Here is a 26618-nt window from a genome sequence, read left to right as displayed (position 1 = left end):
CTGGGCATCTCAATGTGGGAGCAGACATCCTGTCGAGGCAGGGGCCGAGGCCCGGGGAATGGATGCTTCACCCCGAGGTGGTGAAGCAGATATGGAGAGTTTTTGGCCAAGCCCAGGTGGACCTGTTTGCAACTCAGATGACATCGCACTGTCCCCTCTGGTTCTCTCTGACTCATCCAGCTCCACTGGGGCTGGATGCCATTTCCCCCGATCGCTCTGCTCCCGGGAGTTCTGGAGAGAGTGCGCCAAGACGGAGTTCGTCTACTATTAGTAGCCCCGTTCTGGCCGGGCCGAATATGGTTCTCTAACCTGATTTCCCTTCTCGATGGCTCTCCATGGGAGATTCCCGTCAGGAAGGACCTCCTCTCACAGGCGGAGGGTACGATATTTCACCCCCGCCTGGAGCTGTGGAAGTTATGGGTGTGGTCCCTGAGGGGGCACAACTAGTAGCTTCTGGTCTCTCAACTGAGGTTGTTGAGACCATCCTCCAATCCAGAGCTCCCTCCATGAGGAAACTGTACGCCTTGAAGTGGAAACTTTTCACTTCCTGGTGTAGAGACCGCCAGCTCGACCCAGCTAACTGCCCAGTTGGTACAGTACTGGAGTTCCTGCAGGCCCGTTTCTCTACAGGGTTGACCCACTCCACCCTGAAGGTCTATATGGCGGCCATTGCGGCCTATCACGCCCCTCTCGGTGGTCAGTCAGTGGGAAGACACCTCCTGGTTATACGTTTCCTCCGCTGTGCGCTGAGGCTGAGGCTAAGGCCTCTCGTACAATCTCGCGTCCCCACGTGGGACCTGGCAGTGGTGCTAGAAGCTCTCTGTAAGCCTCCGTTTGAGCCAATTGCGGAGATTTCTGATCGCCACCTTACGATAAAGACTACCTTTCTTTTGGTGATATCTTCTCTTAAGAGAGTTGGGGATTTGCAGGCCCTATCTGTGGCCCCTTCCTATCTTGGCTTTGCACCCAGTCTGGCCAAGCGTTTCTGTACCCTCGAGTGGGGTATGTTCCTAAAGTCCCCTCATCTGCACCGCAGCCCTTCGTACTTCAGGTCTTCAGTCCTCCTCCCTTCAGAGAGCCACACCAGCAGAAGCTTAATTGTATGTGTCCAGTGCGAGCACTGGACGCATACGTCCACAGAGCTGCCCTGTGGAGGAGGGCGGACCAGCTGCTTGTTTGCTACAGTCCCCCTAAGAGAGGTCTTCCAGCAACGAAACAGACCCTCAGTCAGTGGATAGTGGATGCCATCTCCATCTCTTATGAGTCCTCTGATCTCCCCTTGCCGCTAGGGGTCAAGGCTCATTCTACTCGAAGTATGGCGGCCTCTAAGGCTTTGGTCCACGCCCCTTACCTTCGTCAGGTTCTATGGTCTAGACATGTGAGTCACTCCTGGCTCTTCTGTTCTCTCGCCCCAGCTGTGCAAGCTGCCACTCTAGGCAGAGATTTGGAAGTCTGGCGGCGTGGGCATTCTCGTTCCCGAATCAATTTCCGACTCAGCTCGAGTTCCTGAAGAGGAACGTCTCAGGTTACGTATGTAACCATGGTTCCTCGAGGGAACGAGACGCTGCGTCTCGTTGCCATAATTCCGGCATCCCTGCCAGCGCTTGCCACATTCCTAAAGCTGACGCCGGCTCCGCCGCACGTGCTTTTATAGCTTCCTGGTCATGAAGTCACCAGCCCGTGATGTCCCGCTCAGCTATTGGACTGATTTCACATGTGACTCAGAGTGTGGTCACAGAAGGCGTTCCCGAAGTGTTTTCCGACGCAGCTCGAGTTCCCTCGAGGAACCATGGTTACATACGTAACCTGAGACGTTTTCCACTTATGAAATGCAGTGCCCCCAGCGCAGAACAAACACTGTGGCTTAATGGAAAATTCCAGGAACATTCCTTTGTTGAAATGTGTCACACAATTGCTGCTAGGTTAAACTTGTCATGGCAATTCTCTAAAAAATTTTTAAAATGTCTTGTTTTGGCTGTTATGTGCACTGTCTATTTTCTTTAAGGAGAAATATTATTGTAGGTAGATCTGCTGATACTTTGATCGTGGTTTGTATCTGGTTTCCCATGACATTAACTTCATATGTTTGATGTTGCTCTCTTATGTCTTCTCAGTACAAGCAATATCTCAAGTTAAAAATACCTAAATAAAAATGCTTTTTCAATGACAATCTGAAAGACACTGATTAATTTATTTGTGGAACACAAGAAAAGCCAGTGAGGTGTTTTTCTGTTACTGTAAGCCTGAAACATACTCAGTGCAAGTCTGAGAACAGACACTTCAAGCTATGCAAGCTTGATTTCATGTATTGTTGTGTTCCAAAATGTGACTGCAATAATTATGCTGCTGTACAAGTTATGTTACTTGCTACAGTGGTTATTATTTAAGCAAAGTATATGGCCAAAATCTGATTTTTTTTTGTCACCCACAGAAGTAAATCGACATTGTCCATCCAGTACATAAATAAACATTTAACCTCATTAGAAACATATAGATTGGTGCTGGACCATAGACAATATCAAAAATACATAGTAATGCGTTTTCATTAATTTTAATCTATTAAAAGTCTGTTTTATTCAAAATGATATGGTTGCCAGTCATACACGGATGCATAATCCCAGATGGCCAGATGGAGGAAGGTGCATAATTAGTTATCAAACATGATCTGAAGAAAAACATCCTGGGATTTATCTAAACTATATTTCATCAGTGGTTAATTTTCCAAGTCAATTAAAAACAATTATCTTAAACATTGCAATAAAACAAGGCTGCCATTATATGAAGGAACAAGGGGCACTATAAATGTGCTGTGTACTTTGTGGCCTAAAAAGGAAACACTTACTAGGTTTCTCCACTATAGCCAAAGATAGCAGAAGTACTTAGAAGAATAGTTTTAGGATTGCTAGACAGTAATGTTTCACTATTAGGCTGGTTCAGAGAACTTGATAAAATGTATTCTTTGTTGATTATACACACTTTTGCTTAGTTAAAAAGTGATAACTGCCTTGCATGACTGTAATGTGTTTATATTGCCATTATTATGCAATCAAAATGAAAATAATTATTGGTGGTCTATGGTGATACTTAATAATGTTACTTTAATTAGCCTAACTTTAAATTAATATAAGTTGAAAAGATGTTATGCTGATATTGTCCAAAGCTAGGTTGTTTGTAAACCTTTGGAGGACACTGAACATACAGTATGCATTCATGTAATTGTATTACTATTATGAAGCTCTTCTAAATGACACAATTCAAACCACAGCATGACTCATTTGTTGCCTAAAAATGGTCATTTTCATGTAAACAGATCTGCGCAGACGCAGCAAAAACCTGATGATATTTACTTACATTTCCACTGAATCTGCACAGATTTTACATTAACATTAACTTTCCTAGAAGCATTTCACAAGTTGAAGCCACAAGTTGATGTTGTCTATATCATAGATACTGTCTGTCTAGTTATATGAATCTTAACACATCAAATTGGTTAGTGAGTTGACAGAATTACCCACCACAACTGATTTTCACCCGCATTTGGTGGATGTCCATTTCAAACCATGTTATGATATATGTTAATTTCAGAGAGTGTCTCCACTGTTACTTGTTATAATATTAGTCCTACAGGAGAAGATAACATGAGGATGATGATAAGATAATTTTAAAGAGCCACATAACAAGCATTTAAATAATACTGTAGCTTAGGTCTAGAATATCTTACCTCTGGGAAAAGGTTTCCCTCCCTTGATGATGCACTGAAGCATCACCACTGATCCAGCAGCTACCATTGCATTCTTAAGTGGCGGTTCAGACATGGGGGCCTCTGCTGGGACCTCTTCCACAGACATGTAATTTCCAAAAATGTCCATTAGTCCCTCCACATCTAAAAAACAACAACAACAAACTAAGTTTATCATGAGTCATTTACAATGGAAGTTGTATGGACTATAAATGGACAAATTCCCAATCATTAAAATATTCACTGTTTTGTTGCAATAATAGAGCCACAAGACAAATAATGCGTTAACACAATTTCAGTTTGAAATTACTAACCTTTTTGTTAAACTATATAGCATTTTACAACTTTGTTGTAAACAGAATAATTAATGTAAGTGACTTGTATAAAATTGTAAGCTGCACACGCCTATTTTAAATCCTCCAAAAATTGGCCCCCCTTGCTTCTAAATTCAAAGTTACTTTTGTGGTAATCAGCAATTTGCCACAAATTATGTTGATTGCTCTTGAAGTGTATTGAACCCCCAATATTTTAAAATGTATGAATCTAATAAACTACAGTGCTGCTTGTAACATTTACAAAAGCTTGCCATTACACTTTATATTTAACCCTGTGTGTTTTAATAAATAGTGGCTTATTGGAAGAAGTTTTACCTCTGTTTCTTCTGGTTATTTTTCCTTCATGTTTGTTAACTTCCTTTTGACCTTTCTCTGCTTTATGTGCCTCTTCATCCACAGGCTTATTTTCAACCACAATTGTAGGTATGGTCATTTTAGGAATAAGTGGTGAGTCTTTTTTCTCCTCTCTTTCCTTAAATGACTTTGGGAGCACGGAAATTGAACCAAACAACCTTGGAGGTTTTTGGGGTGCTTGCACCAAACCCCCTTGCATTATGGTTCGAACAGGTGGTATTTCTACAGGTGATTTTGGTAATTTGCTGGACATATTTGTCCTTGGCACCATTGGTGAACACTGTCCTGGTATTTTACTGAAAGTGACCTTCTCGCTGATGACTTGCCTGTCCAACAGCTGCCTGGGCTTAGAATGTTTCCTCCACTGGTTTTCTGTAATATCAGGAGGTGATTTCCTTTCAGGTTGTTTTGATTCATCTGCCAGTTTCTCTTTCTGTAATTGTTGTGATTCCTCCTTTTGCAAGGCTGACCATCTTTCTTTTGATTCTGGTAAATCCTTTGAATTAGTAGTCTCTTCAACCTTCTGAATTACCTGGGCTGGAACTGAATCAGTGTTTCCAGTGGACTGCTTGTCAGTCTGGGTGAGCTGATCCATTGAAAAGGCTTTCTTGATATTGGACTTTCCGACAAGTTTTTTTATTCTGTGAAGCTCTTCTGAGAGTTTACTTTGAAAATGTTTCTGTACATAGGTTGACTGTTCCTCCAGAGAGGATGCTTTCTGCTTGAAGAAAGACCTCTTGAGTGCCACATCACTCTTGGAGTTGTCTTGGAGCTTTCCAGATTTACTCCTACTATCCTCAGAATTGCAGGTTGATGTTCGATTGAAGCCCCATGGTAGTCTTGATGAAGACAACTTTGGTATGTTACTGCTGTGTCTTTGTTCCTCAAAAGCTCTCACTTTGTCTAAGATTTTGGAACTGGCCTGTGATGCTTTTGGAGTTTGGAAGGAGGATTTATCTTGGGAACCACTGCTTTGAGATGGAGCTGAGCTTATGATTTTAACAGGTAGCTCAGCTCCATTTATGGCTGTTTTGGTGTCATTGTGGGCAGTTGTTGGATCAGTTGTTGGCTCTACATCACTTAGGGTAATGGGACCTTGAGTGTTTTGGAATGGCTGGGTTTGGACAAATGGAGATGTTTCCCTTTTTATAAAGTCCAACTGGTCCCTGAAATGAGGGTGATTGTGGAAAATTTTGCGTTATGACAAAAAAATTAAAACACTAAAATGGCAAAATGGGTGATTTTTTATTTTGTTACTAGTGCATTTTTTGAGTGAAAAATGAAAAATAGTCAAACATAGTTATCCAATAAAACATGCATTGGAAAACATACCGTGTTGAAAGATGTAAAATATTGTTGGAGATAAATAAATCTAAATTAGACTGCCGTAAGAATACAAATGTCACATACAAAGGCATGCAAAAAGGTTTGTAAGAAAAAAGCCATATCAAAAAATAATACAAGAGAAGTCAAAGGAAAGTAGGAATAATAATTAAAAAAAACATAACATGACATGGCATGGTTGACATAAAAGTCCACAATAAATTAAGAATATGGTAACAAAAACTATTTTTAAATGTTTCTTTAGACCTATAATCTAAATGTAATGCATTTATTTTGTGCCGCCTTAATTCAGGTTACTTTATGCCTTTTCATATCCAGTGTGCCAGCACTCAATCTTGAACACTGTAAATGGAAAAGGTCCTTCTTCGATAGAGGCTCAAAACACTGCCATAGTAGTCACTGGCTAAGGACATACTCTCCTCTGACCCCAACGCCACATAGTACACACTTATTTGTGAGGCCCGCACAAGAGCTTCAATCCCCAGGTGTCTGACTGGAGGGCTCTCAACACACCCAGCATTTGCTTGCCTGCTAGGTGACAAGGGATCCCGAAGACCAGGAGCTCTAGAGCCCAGGATTTGCAGCTCCCTCTCCACAACTGGACCATCACCTGGGATATGGGAAAGCACTGCTCTCCCCCTGCCTGAAAATAATATTCTGTTAATGGGATATCATGATATAGCTTTTTTTTATTATGCTAAGAATTTTATATTATGTTAAAGTTTTTTTTTTTTTCAACTGGTTAATTTGATGGATGGATTAATTATAATACGTTTATGAATTGTGAGCTTTGTTGGAGGGTTTACCAATCACAATTTTAGTTTGTCTTGCAGTAAATGATTCTGAAAGGCCATTATTTGTGTATACTGTCATTGGAAAAATACATTTGTTATGCTTTGTGGCCAAATGTGGAAATGTCATTGACGCTACAAACTGAAAATTGCTGAAGGGGGAATAAAATCACTCAGTATGTTCTTACCAGTAGGTTGACTGTTAATTGCTTCCCTCTGGGGAGGCATGAAATGTTCCTTCACCTCCATGGAGACCTGAGGCTCCGCACTTTCATCCTCTGTACTGTTTGAGTCTAAAGAGAGTAGGTGAGGCATGTTGAAATGTATTGGTACGATTTTTTAAATAAAATTTAATTTCTTCCTAATGAACTAGCTGCAAGAAATCTGTGGAGAAAAAAAAAACTCTGATACCTTTGTATCAAATATCCTAATTAAAATAATAAACATTACAATGATCTTACGCATACTTACTTTTTAAAATTAGTCATAAAATATAATCAGTAACAGTTGCCTAAGGGCTAGCACTTTAGCTTAGCATGGTGTCAAATCACTACATTATATGAGATTTTATACCATGATTTTGCTCTAAAAAAATTGTTTTATTTGAAGCAACCTACCTATGTGATCTGATCTGGCTTTCTATTAGAGAATGAGTCAAAAGTTTAAAGTACTCTATATGGTGATAAAGACTATGTCAAAAGGCACTATACAATACATATACTTTATTATTATGTAGGGGAGAGCGGGGCACAAAGTAACACTTTTTGACTTTCTCAGTTTGTGTAAATTCACATGGGTTCAGAATATAATTTTTTTTATCCACAGTAATTTTACACTTGTCAAGTACAAATATGTTGCTTTGTTTCATAATTACAGTGTATACGTTTTTCTTTATTTACCCTAAAAAAAATGGAAGTGAAATGTGACAACATGTCCCGTAGGTGGGGTACATTGTAACATCTGAGGGGCACTTTGTAACATGACCATATGACAGCTTAAAATGTTATCTGATCGAATGAAAAAAATATACAAGACAAACTAAAATATTTTGTTAATAAAATAAAATATATATTTTTTTCAAATAAAATAATGGCGCTTTTAAGAATTAAAAATAATCTGATTTTGGAGTTTGACAATGAACACATTGCAACCATGCTTGGGATGGCCCACATAAACGAGCAAAAATGCTTTACATGTTTTGAAATAATAATTTCTAAACAATAAACATTGACTGTCAGTCTTTATTCACCTGTTTCTCGTTGTTTCTCATTAAAAGTCATTAAAGTAAAAAGTGTAAATTACATCGCTAATGTCATAGAATAGCACATTGTAATGCAGTGTTAAAACATGCCCCATCTGCGCAACTGAAATTTAAAACTGGTTAGTGTCTTCTGCTAGTTATCAAAGCATTAAAAAACGGAACTAATAAATAATAGTAATAGCAGATTTGTCTCATTTTAAATTAATAATAAAAACTTTACTTAAAATTTTAATTGAAATTTACTTAAGCCAGAATTGTAATTTTACTATGGTAAAATAAATGTTCAGCGATATCTGAATTTTGAATTCACCATGAATTTTGGCGCACTTTTTTTCTATATAATGTTGATATGGTAACTAATAAATACTGTAAATTTTGTTATGCTAGCATGTGTGGAAATATTCAAACCATGTGTGTTACAATGAACCCCATGTTACTTTGTGCCCCGTGCTCCCCTATTATGAAATACCTGAGATTGCTGGAAGAAATATGAGCACTATGTATTGTCTTCATGTTTTATCATTCAAAACGGTTCTTTTATTTAACCACTTATTTAAACCCCCCCCTCAATAATTGTGATATTTACAATTCCTAGCACATATTAATAAATTACTGTCACTAAAAGATTTTTACAGTAAAAAGGTCAAAAATTGAAGCTTAAAATATCTTTTTAATGATGGATAGTTTGTCAAGTTAATTAGGCCTACATAGTTTGACTTAAAGTAAAAGTACTTTCAGACCGTATTGTCTTTTCCTGGATATAGCATGACAATTTCAGATAATATCTCCCAATAGATTGACAATAGATTGAAAGAAAGAAAGAAAGAAAGAAAGAAAGAAAGAAAGAAAGAAAGAAAGAAAGAAAGAAAAAACAAACCATGCTGTGTGCAAGCCTTACTTTTCCCATAACAAATAGTGTACAATGACCTGGTGCTGTGTTTGCGTGTGGACGAATGGCCAAACTGCGTAGAAAAAGCTGCAGTTTTGAAAATAACTGCGTTCGTGTGGACAGGCCCTACGTTTATGAAATTAAACAAGAGCTCCGAATGAAAACCTACAGTATACTTTACAGTTATGTATATAATAATGCATGGTTGCAAACCCAAATCCATCCAAGAACCCAGTAATAAAAGATGAGGATCACAGAAATGGAAAACAATTACCATTGCTTTGCTTCCTGCACAAGCGAAAAACTTCACTTCCATAACGGCAGCAAGCAGAAGTGGACAAGAGAAGACTGTTACTATAGAAACCAATGTCTGCAGACATGCATTTGTGTGGGAGCATATACATGACACACACAAACATACACACACACATATCCACAATTACAGGCTAAATTAAATTTTTTTTATTATTGTACACCTTCAATCAGCTCTGCATTCCTTACGAATACCCAACAATTTGTGATGTCAACATTTTAAAAAATCTATGGATAGAAATGTATTGTCTTAGCAGCTATTTTTAACCCTGTTTAACCATCTACGCCATGATTATTCTGCAAAACATATCCATTCTGTAAAGTAGTGCACACACTTCCATTGTTGTTGTTGTTTTTTTGTCTACAAATAGGTTTGCGATTTTGGACTTTTTACTGTTGTGTCGTAAGCAAAACACACCATGAGTGAATCTCCCAAACGTCCAGCTAGAATGCCCCGCTGTCTGGAAAGACAAAAATTACACAAAAGGCTGTCTGTTAATTTTGGGAAGTGATAAATAGGTTTTTTAGCCTGTTTGTTGCATCCATAGTGTTATGCTAGTGGTGTAAATAATTTGGTTTTCATTCAACAATGTACAATCTATAAATATATCATGATGACACGAGGCAAAGACTTATGCCTTTTCCCTCCTTTGTCATTTCTCATGCTTGCAGGCTTGCAGCATTTCAAATGTACTCCTATGTTGCTACCAAGGCAACTAGGTAATGTAGTTGCCACAGTGCCTAAAAAATTGTTTATTTCCCATTTTAGAGGCAAATAAATGAAAAAATATATATTATATATAGTGACATCAGGTCTGTTTGTTTCAAAGTCTTTGTATTGGTTGTACATAAACAATTGGACATGAGGTAGCTGGTAGGATACCTTAAAGAATTAACTACAACTACATCACTTATTTTACATTGCTACACTGTAAGTGTGATTTGCCAATCCAAGAAAAAAATTAAATCCAATTCAAGAAAAAGTGTACGACTCACCTGAAATCTTTTCTTTGACCAGATTTTCTTCATGGCCTCAGATGAACTTAATCTATCTTCCAGACTAAACAACAGAGCCACCTGCCTGTGTTTCTGCAGAGAATACCACTGTCTATTTCTAATCTAAATCCTGTTTTTTATCGACTCCTGTGTACACTCCTAATAATCACAGTTATGTCGCTGTCAGAGCTTTTACCTCAGAAAGAATGTACCAAAATACACAATTATGCAAAAAGCAATAGAAACAGTACAAACATCCAATCATGATCCTCTTGTGACAAAAGAGAATTCATGGGAAAAATTAAAAAATCTCCTCAAGTAAATGACAATATCCAAGCTGTTTTGGATCCCCCCAAATATAAAATATTCCAAGGCACAGCAGGAGATGGAGGTCAGCTCGGTCCTAGTCACAACAGAAGGGATGAAAAATCTGTCTTTTACAGAAACCCACTTGCATTCTTTCAATCCCCTTTGGAGATAAAGAAATAAAGAAAGGGGGAGTGGTAGAGGACTAAACAGACTAAAAAGAGAAAAAAATATCAAGCGGCAGCTAATAAAAGAGGCAGATCTTAGTGCATTCAAAGCAAAAACAAAATTTTCAGCTGCCTGAGTGCGCTACCTCTCTTTCTCTCTCATCTCTTCCTTTGTCTGTGGTGCTGGTGTGAAGAGAGAGAGACTATTGGTCTCAATGCAAAGCATTAATTATATATTCTGTCAGGTTGTGGTGACGTCACACTACTCCCATGTCGATGGTGCTGCTGCTGGAATGGGAAAGAAGGAAAGCTGACACAGAGCATTAACTTTTTTTTTTTTTTCCTTTTGCTACGATGGCCTTATTTGCATTATTTCATTCAGTGTACACAATGAAAATTGTATATGCTTTATTTTGTCTGTGTTTACATGAAATTCTGTGAACTGCATGGAGAATGACATTCAATCTTTAGCTGGCAAATATGCATCAATGAAACCACAAAGACAATAATATTGTCATAGATTAATTAAAATTTCTTACATAGGCCTATAGCTAAAAACAGAACACTCTGTAGGTTGGAGCACTGACCTTATTTTAAATTTAGCTGCAATTCATTCCTATTTTTCTTTAATTGTGTAAACAAATTCAGTAGCTTTACATTTAAATTATTTTGCTAACTTTATTAGAAACTGTAACAAAGCAGACCGAGCCTGATGACTGTGTGAACCTATAGTAAGTGTTGGGATATTTATTGAACACATGGGTAAACAGAGCATATGGAGCCGGAATAGCAGTAAAAAAAAAAAGACATTAACGTAGAAGATGGAACAATAATAAAGCAGGTAAACTGATAAAGATATGTCTCACAATAAAGATGAAAAGTATCCACAAGGGAGTCATAAAGAGAACACTGCATGCGGAAAACTGAAGTGTGAGGTGAGTATCCACCGGCTCCAGTCCTGCTGGAGTTGATGGCAGTAATTTCAGAGGAACCAGGAGCCAGATAGCAATTATGTTAAGACTGCGTCTTAAGAACTGCCAAATCTTAGAACAAATTAGACAAATGTATCTTTATGTAACTGAATTAAAAAAGTTATGACCAGTCTTGAAGAAAAAAAATGGATGACTTTTTTAGACTAATCTAAGCAGTTTGTGCAACTGGCCCCAGGAGATTTCCTGGATTTTGTGCTTGGACTGGCTGTTGGACTGGGGATGATAGCCTGACGAAAGTCTCAAGCCCTATTCGGACGGGACTAGTTTTCTAAACTATGTTTGCGTTTCATTTGAGTGTTTATTACGGAGGTGGGAGGGTCTGTTTTGTACATCTAGGCGTTGCAAAGATCACTCGTTCTATATGCATGCATTGTGTATATTCATTCAGATTGATTATCACAGTATAACTTTTACTACAAATCCCATGGTGAAGCTATATGGCTAGTATAGCAAAACCATGATTAATGTGTGGTTACTTTAATGTATTTTTTTTAATTATTTGTAGTAAAACCATGCTTAATTTTCATAAAGGTACATGTAATTAAAACATCATGTACTTGAGTGCAGAAATGAACATGGATAATCTTAACTGATGCTAATTTTACAGCAGACAGACTTAATAGTTTAAGTGATCTAGCTTTCGGTTTTATTATTGTTATTTTTTATTTCTTTGCCAGGAGGCATTCATATCAAAAATGCACGCGGTAAGAGCATCTACAGTAGTTCACATTGGCCAAAACACACAAGGAAATGCATTGTGAAAAAAATATTGTCTGCAATCACAGACAATCGCATTTGGATGGGATTACTTTTCTCAAAGAATCACTGAGTTTGCCAAAAAACTGTAGGTAATTTGCTCTAGAATTATAAGAGGTTGTGTGAGAAAAACACAGACGTGGCAGATTCAGACAGGATTAAAATCGCAAAATACCTCTGTAAAACATAAATTTTTCTAATGACCCCCTGTAAAACTAGTCCCATCCAAATAGGGTTTAACAGTGATACCCTGTAACTTCAAGCACTCCAGACTTAGGATATGAATTGAAGACCATGGTCAGAAACTAAGTTTTGCGGTAAGCAGAAGTTCCAGTGTCTCCACAGGCCTTTGACAAACAGTCAACAGTCATCACGACATTGTGGCCATCGCACTGAAGCTAGGGCCACCATTGCCAAGTGAGGATAAGCAAAACCTGGGGGTTATCCCCGGATGTCCACTTGACATCCCAAAGATATTGTTCACTAAAGTGATCTATGATGATCTGAAACAGATGGTGCGAACCCTTGAGCCAGTGGTGTGACTCCTTGATCGGCAGCATGATGGCAATTAGCTCCCAGTAGCCAGTATTATAGTTCTGCTTGAGGAAAGGTTTTTTTTTTGTGACGAAAATGCATGAATGAAGGCTTGAGCAGCTTCAGAAGACCAGGGCAAAGTTGTTGGTGGTAAGGGGAGTTGACGTTCAGAATGAATAGTCTGTAAAAAGTTTGAGAATCTGAGAATGTGTTGGAGTTCTTTAAGGATGGTTGGAGCAGGCCAGGATGTACCCCAGAATGTGGATGGTGGTTGAGTGTAACTAGCTTTATGATAGAGGTGTAGGCGATGTAAGACAAGGTAGATGAACATGACTGGAGAATGAGTAGGGGTAAATCAGGATATTTACCCCTCAAGGCCCTCAAACACCAACAAAACCTACCACTTTGCTCAGCTAATTGAATGCACAGATGGTATTAAATACAGGATGACTAGTTATGTCACATCAACACCAAGCTCTCTCCCTTCACCAACAAAGTGTTCACTCTCCCCAGGTTATTAATTATATACACCTGTTCCATGTTAGCTGCAATCACGCTCTGCATTTAAACTCACCCTGGACATTCAGTCAACATCTTGTAATATTAGCTACGTCCCGGCATGCTGTAATTACCATCATTTCAAGATGACAACATGTGAGCTGACCACTTCTGAATTATGTGTTCCTATGGCAACACTATCAATGCCAAAATGTTCACATGCTTGTAGAACTCATAATTACAGCTTGTAAGTTGGCAATGTTCTGGATCACATGACATAAACCAACCAATGAAAACATGACACATGCAACAAAGGAACCATTTAGAACAAAACACATGAACTAGGGAAGCACAAGACAGGATCACTTGATGGGGAATGGAGACACATGGTAAACGGGAAACAAGACTATAAAAATCCAAAGTAAAAGACATTGAAAACATAATACACAAGAACCACACAACAGACATGCACATATTGCTGTAACTTGGGATTTCACATTTTCATTCTCTTAAACTAATTATTTTCCTCACTTTCTCTCTTTCTGCAACTTGTGTGTGAATGCGTGTGTTAGATTAGTTTATATGTCTTAGATTTATCCAATAAAGCCTTATTTATATGGAAAAGAGAAGTATCTTGTGTTTTGTGCTCACAAGTTAATGTCTTAAACTGCCGATCTTGTTACTATGCTAATTAATAGTGTTTTCACTATATTTTGGATATTGATATCCATTGCAGAATTGATGTCATACGGCTCGTTCACTGACTCGCTGGCTGTCTCAGTGATCTGCCGTAAAACAGTGATTCTGTCCTAATTCCCTTACATATTAATGGTGGAGTTCCCTTTAAAATCTTAAATGATTCCCTTTGAGCTAAATTATTGACCTGTTTCCCTTACAACAATAACCTAGAATACTGTTTGACTCTTGATGGATGTATAAGATTCCCTCCTGCAATTAGTCTCACCGCCACTAGGTAGCACAACCTGCTGTGCACTCTTTAGTTAAAACTGGTTATTAAGCGAATTCGTACCAACTGTTTTGTGTTGTGTTCAGTCTCGAGCCTGCCTTGTAGAGACTACCTGAGTTTAGGAAGGGTTAGTGTTGTCTATTGCCATTTTTGTTTATCTGTGGCTTCTACTTCTGTGTTTATCTGGAGACTGAGAATTTAGTATGATTAAAATTTTTCCTGAGATTCTACAGCAGTCCATATCTAAAGCCTCCCCTGTCCAGCCTCAAGATCTCCCTCAGCTGAGGCCACCAGCAGGGCTTCTACCCAAGTCAAATCTCTTTGCTCCAGAAATTTATGATGGCAATCTGGAGAGGTGTTGAGCATTCATTACCTAGTATAACCTTGCTTTCCAGTTGCAGCCTAACAGTGAGCCCTGAGGGCAGCCCTACATCGCATCTTATCATTGGCGTTTAAAGATAAGCTGGTCTTTAGAGACCCGGCTTCTGATTTAGATTTGATTGATGTGGACATCAACGTGGGCAAACGCATTCAAGGGCAAGTGCCATCATGATATTCGACTGCCTGAGCTGCACACCTCCGCTATTTTGATTGAATGTCCCCCACTGATCAGGTGCTCTGAGGAGCTTATGCAGCTGGGGAGGACCTGGTTCTCACAGGCCAACAGGGACAGACATATCTTCACCAAACTAGACCTCTGGAAAGCCTACCATTTGGTCAGGATCCTTGCTGGGTGCAGAATCTTTAATTCAAAAAACACATTTCGAGCATTTGTAAAAAGTAGTCGACTGTAGCTATTTGGTTGTTACACTTTAAAGTTTGGCTAACTCAGTGGCCTAATGGTAGCAAAATACCATCTCAACAAATGTTGTAAATCATCCCATTCACATCAATTTAAGGTTTAAATTCAAAATTCATCAAAATAAGGTTTCCAAACATACTGTAGATATGAATGGATTTGGTTGGATTTGTGTGGCTTTTCGTTGTGTCAGCCACAGCTGCTGCATTCAGAGGTCCTAGTAAATTTTTATGGTGGTCACAGGCCAAAACAAAATTTGTTTCTTTTAGATAATCAAGATCCAATCAAAATGTAGCAAACACTTCTCCACTGTGGCAGCCATAAAACAGCACATTTCAGTGCCCATTTTTAAAAATGTTGTTTTGGCCTGTGACTACCATAACAATGTATTAGGACCTCTGAATGCAGCAGCTGTGGCTGACACAAAGAAAAGCCACACAAATCCAACCAAATTCATTCATAACTACAGTTTGTTTGGAAACCTTAAAATTGATGTAAACTACAGCACACCCATTTCATACCAGAGAAATTCATATTCAGAGAAATAAGCATTCTCATGTGGCAGTTATCTATAGTACAACATTTCACAAAAATTCAGCAAATGAATGCATGCATGTCAGTTCAAACCTTTTCCATCATGTTTGGCCTCTGTGTTTTCAGAACATGCCAAATGTATGGTTGTTGCATTTGTAATGCACTGGTTAAAGGAAGAAGTGAGTAATGCATTGTTTAAATACACTGTTCTTAACTGTTTGCTTTAAATTATACAAATGAGTTACATAGGGGGAAAGAAGTCTGGGCCACACTGTGTGTGCCAGCAGCCAGTCACAACACTGGAATGGAGAGGCACCAAATTGCAATCTCCTCTTCATCAAAAAAGGGATAACATTTCAGCAGTCTCAGGTCTGTAAGGGGAGGAGACATTAACAAATAAAAAGTTCCAAGTCTATGGTCTGTCTAGACTAGAGCAATGGTTCTCAACCTTTTTTGCTCCAAGGTCCCCCTCCTCTCCAAATCAATACTGCAAGGTCCCCCAACCTTTTCTAACCACAAAAACCTTTCTATTCCAGTGCTATTATTTTTCAGTTCCATATAATAATTTTTTACTAAAACAAATTCAAGACAAATTTAAAGATTCATTCTTCTTTTTTTTGCAAACATACTTTGCAAAAATGTCACTGCAGATATTCTTTACTACTTAGGTATGTAAAGCTCAATTATACCATAACTTTAACAAATAACCACAAGTCAACTTTCCACCACAGAGAGATGCCAAAGGACTGCACATAAACTACTATACAGATCCATTCAGAATCACTAAACACACCAAAATACAAATGAAAAATGAAAACATTCTGATTGTGTGGAAACTCAGCGATCTGAAGGTGGGTCGACGTCATCAGTGAACAATTCCTCTGTCAGAACAAGCGATTGTGTCTGTGTTTGGAGCATCTGATGCCCATATGTACATAAACACCACTGATCCTCACAAACTTCTCCAAAACACGCTTCTTCAGTGAGCATCCATTATAAAACACTCACTGTACATTCATTTTGACAACTACATGAATAAACTGAAGTATGCATCGAGAAACAGTTTGTTTGCCCATTAAAATAATGGATACATGTGTGCGTTATGTATGACCACGGGTGTAGCGTCTGGGTATGCAAGTGCATATGGGCCTGGGCTGATTGGGGGCCCACCGAGGGGGACCCTTTAATTAAAACGAGGGTTCATATATTTTTAATTTGTGGCCACAATAAAACAAACTATATATATATATATATATATATATATATATATATATACACACACACACATACAGAATGGCTGTACCTACAACAGCGCTGTTGTGCAAGGTGAACATAATTGACAGAACTGAAAATATATACAAAAGTCACAAGTGATGATGCAAAAATGTAGTGAAAAAATACCAAAATACCAGTGTCAAAGAAACATCAAACTGGAACATAAACATTTCAAGATACACGTTTACAAAAAATATACACATATATACACCTATACACTATAACACGAAAGGTAAATAAAAACCCACCCTCACACTAAGGGATGTGCAGTATTTCTGATAAATGTATTTAATTTTTATTTTTTTTTGTATTTTCAAAACACATAAAATACTTTTTGTCAGTCAACCTCTTTATTACGCAGTTGATTTCCTGTGTCAACTAGTTCAGACATGCCACTTTCATGTGAGCTGCAGCTGTACGAGTCCATCTAGATTTGGAGTGAATTTTCATGATTCCTGTAAGGAAACAAGGAATAATGCTACCTTCATGTGCAGAAATTTCCTACTTCCAACTTTTGAAGTTCTTATTACGAGCTTGTCGCATTCAGGAGCTCTGCTGCCGGAAAAAAAATCATGGTGGACCCCAGGTCTCTTGGGGAAATTTTTATTAAAGCCAAAATCTTTTGAAGTTATCTAATTTTGAGTAAAATATCCAATTCGTTGACAACCATATAAACCTTCACAGCACCATTTACATGGTCAGCTTGACAATTCTGGATTTTCTGTCAAATGCATAATAATTACATAATAATTTTGCTGTGTATAAAACATACAAAATGCTTAAAATAGTTATTGTAGTTCTATATGCAGTTCAAAATGAGGTGATAAAGCATACCTGTCACAGCAGCAACTGCTTTCCCCAGGTGCGACTGCAACCCTTTAAATGGTACTGGGAAATAGTTCGCGCAAAATCGTCCCAGTACTTTAGTAGTGTACATTTAGTTCTGGAACTAAAGAGTGCGAAAGGCCCTTATATCATTTTGAAAATGCCTATTTTGAGTGAAAGCAGAAACATGCTGTTTTTCGGGCCTGTCTCTTTAAATGCAAATGAGCTGCTGCTCCCCGCCCCCTTTTCCAGAATAGAGCTGCACCATTACAGCTCGGACCTGCTAAAAAAAACATCTGTTTTGGTTCTGATTATCATGTTTATCGCGCTGAAATAATGCATTTTAAACCATATTAGTTTAGTTTATTGTTTAAATCTAAACGAATAGCAGAGTCCACACCACAACTATAACAATAATGGCACAAAAAAACATGATATTGTTCAAATCACTTTCAGAGCAATTTTATCCTACTGATGAATGATAAAAACATTGACAGCCAATCAAAATCAATCATGTGTTATAGAGCTCGAGTATTTACAGTGACAGAGGTCACATAACTGCAGCACATGTTTAGGATACACTAATAAAGTTATCTTTATAATTATCATTCTTGGTGCGACCAAGCCTTAATAGTAGTACTTCGCTGGATGGCCAGTTTTCAAATGTATTTTTTGTATTTTCAAAATACAAAATACTGTATTTGTATTTTTAAAAAAAAAGTTTAATCTCAACTGTATCTATCACAAACTGTCAAGTCCTGCTTTGTTGGGCTGTGACAAACTAAAAAAAGGATGAGCTCTTTGATAAGTCTCATCATAACTTCCTGTTTAATCTAAATATGTCTGCACATTGAAGAAAACTGATCTTGTCACATCAATTCATGTAAACTTTAATATTTAGTTCCTGTTCCATGGATTTATCCACTGACGTATAGAATCCTGGAACTGACAGAGGCAGATGCAAAGATGAAGTTATCAAATTAAATGTCACAAGCAGGATTTGGGATCAAGGGAGGCAGACTTTGACTTACACATCGGTCTTGTGTGCCCCACTGACCCCTCAAACCACACAACCAAAAAAAAAAAAAAGGTATCAAATATGCCAAAACCATGCTTTTTCCCCATAAATGTTGTGTGATAGAACCAGTTTGCGAGCTTGATCAACATACTTTGGTTTTACAAACCTAATCAGAGCAAAACAAATATATAGCACTCGTCTGGATTGGCACTGCCACAGATAAAGGATTGAATTCAGAATCTTGTACAAACCTAACTCACCTTGTTCTTTCTCCTTCCTAGGACCAACAGTTCCCCTCCTCACATTACTCTGAGCATTCCTCTGATCAGACAACTTTTGACTTGTCATGGCTTCCAGTATGATGCTCTCATTATCCCCAGACCACAAAAATGAAGCTTATATTTTTCCCATAAAAGTGGGTAAATTTTGCCCTTTGTCTGGGTATGTTTCTCTTACTAAACTCAGAACTCACTGATGTTGTTGGGAGAGTCCAGTGGTCTATTTTGAGTGGTATAATAAACCCTGAGAGGACCTCTCTCACACTCTGCCTTTCACTAATACCATCAGATTACCATGAAGGCATATTCAGTTTTTGGCACAGCTCTAAAGCATAGCTCTTTGCTCTATCTGTAAAATTCACAACACAATTATGGAAAAAAAACAACTTATGTTTATCCTATTTCTCCTGCTCCAGGTGTGCTTCTCCAGCTACTTTAAGACATTATTTGATCCCCTTTATTAGTTGTCATATAAAGTCAATATTTATTTTATTAGTCAAGCCAGGAACTTATCTACTGTGATTTTCATTTAGCTACATTTCATTCACTAAATGGGAAATACATTTCTGAGTGGATCAATGATGCTTTGTAATTCCTTAACTCTTGTTCAGATTTGTTATCATTGTGGGTCTAAATAAAAACACAGGCATCAGTCCAACACAGCCACATCTATAATTGAGAATGATGTGTGGCAGAGTAACAGTAAATCTGTAACTGGAGCTCTGGCACATTCCAGGCTGTAAATACCCAGAGATAGACAGAGAGAGAGAGACTGTGGGGAGAAGAGAACAGGACGAGATACACAGTGCCTAAAAGAGAAAGAGCGAGAGGTGCTGAGTGTTCTGACAGCTGATGACCCTGCATAGTCATAGCCATTGACTGTGTTGTAGTTGGTGTAGCTCTTGTGTATTTTAGATTCAGAACAGCAATAACTCACAGAAGTGGGACTTAAATTGTTTTGGAAGCATTGAAGTTTACACAGTGTACCCCCTGTTATTCAAAAAGAATGAAAGAAGCCTTTCTGGTGTAACACTTTTATGTCCCAGACATTAGCTTTATATTATATTTTGATTATACTTTTATAATCAAATGAATATAATTTTATAGGTAACATAAACTAACAATGAGCAGTATATTTTTTCAAAAGTATTTATTATTTTTTAATGTTATCATGTGTATAATAATAATATAATTATTCCTTGCTTGTTCATGTGGTTCACAGTGCATTTACTAATATTATTAACAAATGCAACTTCTGATTTTAAAACTATAATTAGTAAATGTTGAAATGATAATCTATTAGGAATGATAATACTGAAGCATTGTTAATTCATATTAACCAATGTACATTGTTTTACCAATGGAAACATATTGTTATAGCTTATTGTTATAGTGTTAGGATAATCATGTTTTCACACTTAGACAAAAATGTTTAAAACTGTACCTTTAGGGATACAACAGCTTGTCACTGGGGCATACCCTTAAAGGGATAATTCACCCAAAAATTAAAAATCTGTCATTAGTTACTCACCTTCATGCCGTTCCAAACACGTAAGACCTTCGTTCATCTTTGGAACACAAATTAAGATATTTTGATTAAATCTGAGTGCGTTCTGACCCTTCATAGACAGCAATGCAAGAACAAAGTTCATTTGTGTTCCGAAGAAGAATGAAGGTCTTATGGGTTTGGAACAACATTAGGGTGAGTAATTAATGATAGAATTTTCATTTTTGGGTGAACTATCCCTTTAAAGGGTCATCTTTGTAACTTATTTACAGGTTCACATCAGTACCTTAATGGTACATGTTGTTACTTTAAGGTACCAATAAGTTCAATTTAGATCAAGTAGATAAGGTACAATGTTTTCCCTTTAAGGGTATAGCCCCAGTGATAAGCTGTTGTACTCCTAAAGGTACTTTTTTTCTGATAGTGTAGATTCAGAACCATTGAAAGAAATAAAGCCATGCTGTACATCATACCAAGAGAGTCAAGAAGGGGCAACCCCTCCCTCATCACATTAAGGGAAATTTATCTTTCATTAACATTCAGACCACATAGTCAAGCTGGCTTCACGCAGACTTGGGAAATATTTTTTCTTCTGCAAGGTTTTGCATTTACTCTCAGGCACGTATTATACAGTGCATCTTACCTTCTCCAAGGTCCAGCACAGCAAGGACAGCACTGGTTCTAGCTTCACCCAGGTGATTAACAGCCACACAGGTGTAGAGGCCTCCATCAGCTTGTTTACAATCTCGTATCCACAATCCGTCATAATCCTCAAGATCATTTATCAAAGGGTCGTCATTATGGTACCAATGCAGCGTGGGTCTTGGGTTGCCTCCCACAGACACCCTCAGACGGACATCACATCCTGCCGCAACAGCGGCCCACTTCAGCTTTCGGAGGAACACAGGTGGAGCTTCGACAGGGGACTGCTCCGTCAACGTTTCTTGGGTCGGGGAAATCATTGAGCTTGAGTTTCTCTTCACCAGTTCAGCTTTTTTCATTGTGATTATTATATTGAGCAGCACTGTTAAACTTAATCTTTTGCACTGAGACAAATCCTTTGGTGGCCATTGACTTGTTGAGATATTATATTCCCCAATTTGTTACAGGCTGTCATGATAAAACTTGTCTGTAATCTGCAAAAATAATTCAAAGCAATGGTATTTTGAAATTGAGCAATTATTAAAAATATTTAATTGCAGACTGTCTGATCAAAAACTTATATAAGTTTATATTTTCCTGTGGCTCAGTGGTAGAGCATTGCGTTAGCAGCCCAAAAGATCGTAGGTTTGATTCCCAGGGAACACACATACTGGTAAAAAATGTATAGCCTGAATGCAATGTATGTCGCTTTGGATAAAAGCGTCTGCTAAATGCATAAATTCTTATTATTATTAATTATTAATGTGCACATAACATTAAAATACATCTAGATTTAATGAAAATTTAATATAACAATAATAATTTGTTGTACATATTGAAAGAAATATTGTTCTAAATTTAAATTTCATGTACACTAGAATATGGAACTGTAAATTACAAGGCAAATTAAGCCCTACGTCATAGCTCCTTGTACCAAAATCCAATTAACAGTAAAATGTTAGAAATGTTTTACCCCAACACAATGCCTCTGGATATCTTCATTAACTGCAGCTTAATCTTTTAGCCTTCTCGGGATCATGTAGTATTAGTCCAGTACCAGGGTCTGTTTATACAAGAGAGGGCAATAGAGTGTTCCTTCCCTCTTTTGGATTGTGACCCTCTCTCCCAGCAATTTACCAGCACGTCACACGGACCCTTGCTGACTAGATGGTAGCTCAAGTCATTTAAAGATCTAACACGTTCCATTCTCTCTTCTACCCCCCTTTATCTTTCCTTTCATGCCCTTTATACTACACTGACTGTCTGTAGAGGTGACAGGCGAATACTACCAGCTTTCAAGTGACAGCTGGAGCAAGGGTAGGTGGAATTTTTTTAGGACGTCCCAAAGCCTCTTATAATGCTTTTACTATGCGATTTGAGTGTTTAATACAGTTATAAGATTTGTGAGTAAGTCAAACACAGATGTTACTCCATAGATGTATTTGTTTTGAGAAAGACCCATTTTGTCCTTAAAAAAAGTCCATGTCTCATTTCAGACTCCTTGAATCCATCATCAATAAAACATCTACCGTAAGATAATTCAGTATTTATGATTTATTTATTGCTTCCTAAATTTAACTTGATCAGAATTCATGATTAATTTTCAGTGGCAATCATTTGAAAAAAAAATACTTTTGCATGCATAATGGGGTAGTTACAGCATCTACCAGCAGGGACTAACTGTTGACACTAACGTGAGATTTATTTTTGTATGGTTATTTTGTCTTTATGTAAAGTGAGTTAATTTTGTTATTTTTATTAGGATTTGACGCACTGACGTATGCGTAGGTTTTGGATGCGTGGGTCAAGCATGCACAGTAGAGGTCTGCATGGGACTGTTTTTTACGTCCCGCTCCCGCAAGGTTCTATTCCGCACCCACCCGCTCCCGCTATATATTCAGTCTTTGTTCACCCGCTGTCTGCTTAGAATAATTTTCTTCCTGACCCGACCTTACCCGCTAAATTTAGATCTCATTTCCAGAATCTCACATTTAAATTTCCGCTACTGAAAGAAAGAGATAGGCTGACAAATAAAAGTGCAGTGTGTGATAAGCTGCAGCGCATGGTGTTATATAAGTCCAATAAAAGTCAGAAACGTTTCATATCTTTGTGTACTGCCTGCATTATTCTCGTGGACCCATTTACAAGAGACTGGAGAATCCTTTGATGGTTTATAGACCCTCTTACATTTCTGGTGGCAGCGGGTTTGGACGATGCACATGGTGTGTGAGTGAACTTTCTCTTCGGCGGGTATTTAATGCGATTGATATGGAAAGCCATATGGGTCATAATTCGCACGCTTTCCACCGCCAGGGGGGGGGGGGGGGGGGTAAAATAAAAGTTTTAAAAAATAAAAATTTACCTGTAATAAAAGGTAAAATAATAAATAAATATATATTATTAAATATTATATTTATATAAAATATACATTTTATATTTTATATAAATATAATATATATTTATTTATTATTTTACCTTTTATTACCATTAACCCCCCCACCACCTGATTCCAAGCTAGGGTCCCCCAGTGAATTTTGTCCATTTTCACAACTGATTATAAATATATTTTGCAATATACCATAAGACTTACCATAACATTTCTTATTTATTTAACTGTTGTATAAAATTATTTCCAAATTTGCACTCATTCATGACTCGTGTGATAACTTTATGAGACAAAAGCTCATTCAGGGGCATTTTCCCCCTGCATCTAGAATTGTAAGGGCTGTACTTGCCATCTTCGCGCTCTTGCAAACTGGATGCTCCGACTTGCCGTAGAGTCCTTGTAGCCATGAGAGGTGTGTCCATGTAGATGAGCAAATAAATCTGCATCTTAAGTGGCGTGTGGCGTTAACTTAACGTCGGTCGGCGTGTGGCGTTATTTTAACGCGTGGTGCGTCTGCCGTTAACTTATCGCCTAACGGCGCTTATTTAACGCCTGGCGGTGTTATGAAAACGGCGTTTTAATATCGATACGGCGGTGGAAAGCGTGCGAATTATGACCCATATGGCTTTCCATAGATTGATGCGGCATCCCGGCGGCGGACAACGAAATCGAGTTCAAGATTTCAGCCGTCTTTTCTCCACGACGTATATTTTGCTTTGTGTTTCAACCATGGACAATTTTGTTCGTGAATATAGAGACAGAGCATCACGCGTCATAATCTGAAAACCAAGCCGACCCAGCTTTTTTATTTTTAACTATGTCAAAGGCTTTCATGGTTCGGTAGCTTATAAAAACGTAGTTCTGGGTTTTTTAGCTTGTTTGCTGTACACCTTGTCACACAGCAGCTTTTAGGCATTGTTCTGTTTTTTTGTTATAAATCAGAAATGACAAGGAAGCAGCTTCCCGCAATGCAAAGTCAATGGAGAGGGTTGGATTGTCCCCCCCCCGGTGTGGGCGTGGCCTAAATGCGCTCTGTCTCTATTGGACAGCAGCGTTAGATTACAGATGTTTGGAATGCGAATTTAAAACAGACCAGTAGAACGGTAATCCTAGTTTTCTGGAGTTTTCGGGATATTTTGTTACTGTGCGATACAGCGAGAGAACTGAACTGTTTTGTAACATGAGTCAAGCGGATTCAGCACGCGATTTGCCTGGCAAGAGTAGTTCACATGTTGTGCAGTGTTTTAATGGAAATTTTCTGCCCATCTTTTTGGGGGATGGGAAAGAAGATTTTCTCCAGAGAGTGGAATAACTTCAGCTCGAGGTCAACAGACACACTTCAGCGAATAGTCAATGGCACAGCCTTAGCCCGGAGGATTCACGAGGGCGTACATCTGAATGCTGTGGGTATGACAGACATTCATATACTGACTGTGACTCTTTCTAAGAACATAGTAGACCTTCATACAGAGACACAAGTGGCAAGAGGGACTACTATGAAGCACGCAGACATGAGGGCTATCGTGATCAAAGTCCTAGGAGGTTACAGGATCGTGGACAACACTTCTTCTGTGGACAACACATCAACACGTGTTCTTCAAGTTCTGACAGTGGTCAGGGCAACAGGTCATCAGACAGCTCATGCACATGCGTTTCAATTGAGTTTGAGCTCCGTCAAGGTAATTCTTTGTCGTCTAAATTTTTATCTTAAAATCAATTTTATACACCATCATTTTAGTTTCTATAACGTGTGAATATATCCCCTATCGTATTCTACAACAAAAACAATCAGAGCGCCTTGTTATCACTAGTTTTATTTTGATTTCCCGAGTCCGCTATTAGCAAATAGCCCGCTAGCATCGCCAGCGTGGTTGCCGCTAATCTCACTTACATTACTAATACTCTATTCACACACATTACCATTGTTTTACTCACTGTTACTTGCTTTAATGGCGAATGTGTGTCTACCTTTGACTGCAGGTGAGGACACGTTGCAGGACCGAATGCAGCTCGAGCTGGAGGCCGTGGAGAAGCAGATCCGCGACCTGGTGGAGAGGCAGACCCAGCTGAGAGGCTGGAATCATCCCAGGCTGACGCTCACAAGTCCGAGGTAAGTATACAGCGCGCTGCTAATTCTCCCACCCTCCGTGTGTTTCTCTGCACAGGACTGGTGCACCCAGGACGCGATCTTCCCAGATGTCCTTCACTCCTGCGCGGTGCCGCCGAAAGACGCGAGCCAGGCCCCGGGCGACGACCTCTCCCCCTCCGCCGCCTCCGGTCTTCGAGATCTCCACCCGGAACCGCTTCGCTCCCCTCCGCGAGACGGAACGTGACGCTGTGATCATCGGAGCCTCCATCGTCCGGCACGTCCACGCTACGTTATCTGAAGGTAAAGTGCACGCTCACTGTTTCCCTGGTGCTCGTGTTCTCGATGTTTTTGCGCAGATACCCGCGATCCTGAAGGGCGACGAGAGCACCGGAGCGGTCGTGCTTCACGCGGGGGTTAACGACACCAAGCTGCGGCAGACAGAGACACTGAAGAGAGACTTCAGGAGCCTGATCGAGACGGTGCACCGCACATCGCCACGACGACGATCATCGTGTCAGGACTGCTTCCCACGTATCGACGAGGACACGAAAAGTTCAGTAGGCTTTTTGCTTTAAATGAATGGTTATTGTCATGGTGTAAAGAACAGAAACTGCTCTTTGTTAATAACTGGAATCTTTTCTGGGAGCGTCCTAGGCTTTTTCGCGCTAAAATCTCAAATAACTGCCCTGATGACTTGTGTTCTACCCGCTTAAATGATAGAAGTACTTGCGCTGTACAATCTATAAAGACTGTGTCTGTTCCCCGAATAGTGAGGTCAAAATATATAAATTTAATGCAGGATCTAGAAAAAATCTGATCGTGATTAAACCAGAAAAATGTAAAATAAATTAACAAAAAATTTTTTTAAAGTTTGGGCTCTTAAACATTAAATCACTTTCACCCAAAGCAGTTATTGTAAATGAAATGATCACAGATAATTGTTTTGATTTACTCTGCTTGACTGAAACCTGGCTAAAACCTAATGATTATATTGGTCTAAATGAGTCTACTCCACCAAGCTACT

General features: G+C 38.7%; 1 protein-coding gene across 1 annotated transcript in view; it reads right to left on the bottom strand.

The window, feature by feature from the left end:
* spega (striated muscle enriched protein kinase a) overlaps positions 1-21512 on the bottom strand; it is a 39328-nt gene extending 17816 nt beyond the window's left edge. The window contains exons 1-5 of the mRNA XM_016273684.1: positions 21121-21512; positions 6752-6856; positions 6301-6415; positions 4390-5594; positions 3722-3883 (exon numbers count right to left, since the gene is read on the bottom strand). Of these exons, the coding sequence (XP_016129170.1) occupies positions 3722-3883; positions 4390-5594; positions 6301-6415; positions 6752-6856; positions 21121-21478 (1945 nt within the window). The 5' untranslated portion in view covers positions 21479-21512. The remainder of the gene's footprint in view (positions 1-3721; positions 3884-4389; positions 5595-6300; positions 6416-6751; positions 6857-21120) is intronic.
* Positions 21513-26618: the final 5106 nt, after the last annotated feature.

This window comes from Sinocyclocheilus grahami, unplaced genomic scaffold (genome assembly GCF_001515645.1).
Source record: "Sinocyclocheilus grahami isolate Dianchi unplaced genomic scaffold, SAMN03320097.WGS_v1.1 scaffold80.1, whole genome shotgun sequence".
Lineage (NCBI taxonomy): Eukaryota > Metazoa > Chordata > Actinopteri > Cypriniformes > Cyprinidae > Sinocyclocheilus > Sinocyclocheilus grahami.
Note: the sequence above shows the minus strand (reverse complement) of the source record. Positions and strands in the feature narration are given on the sequence as shown.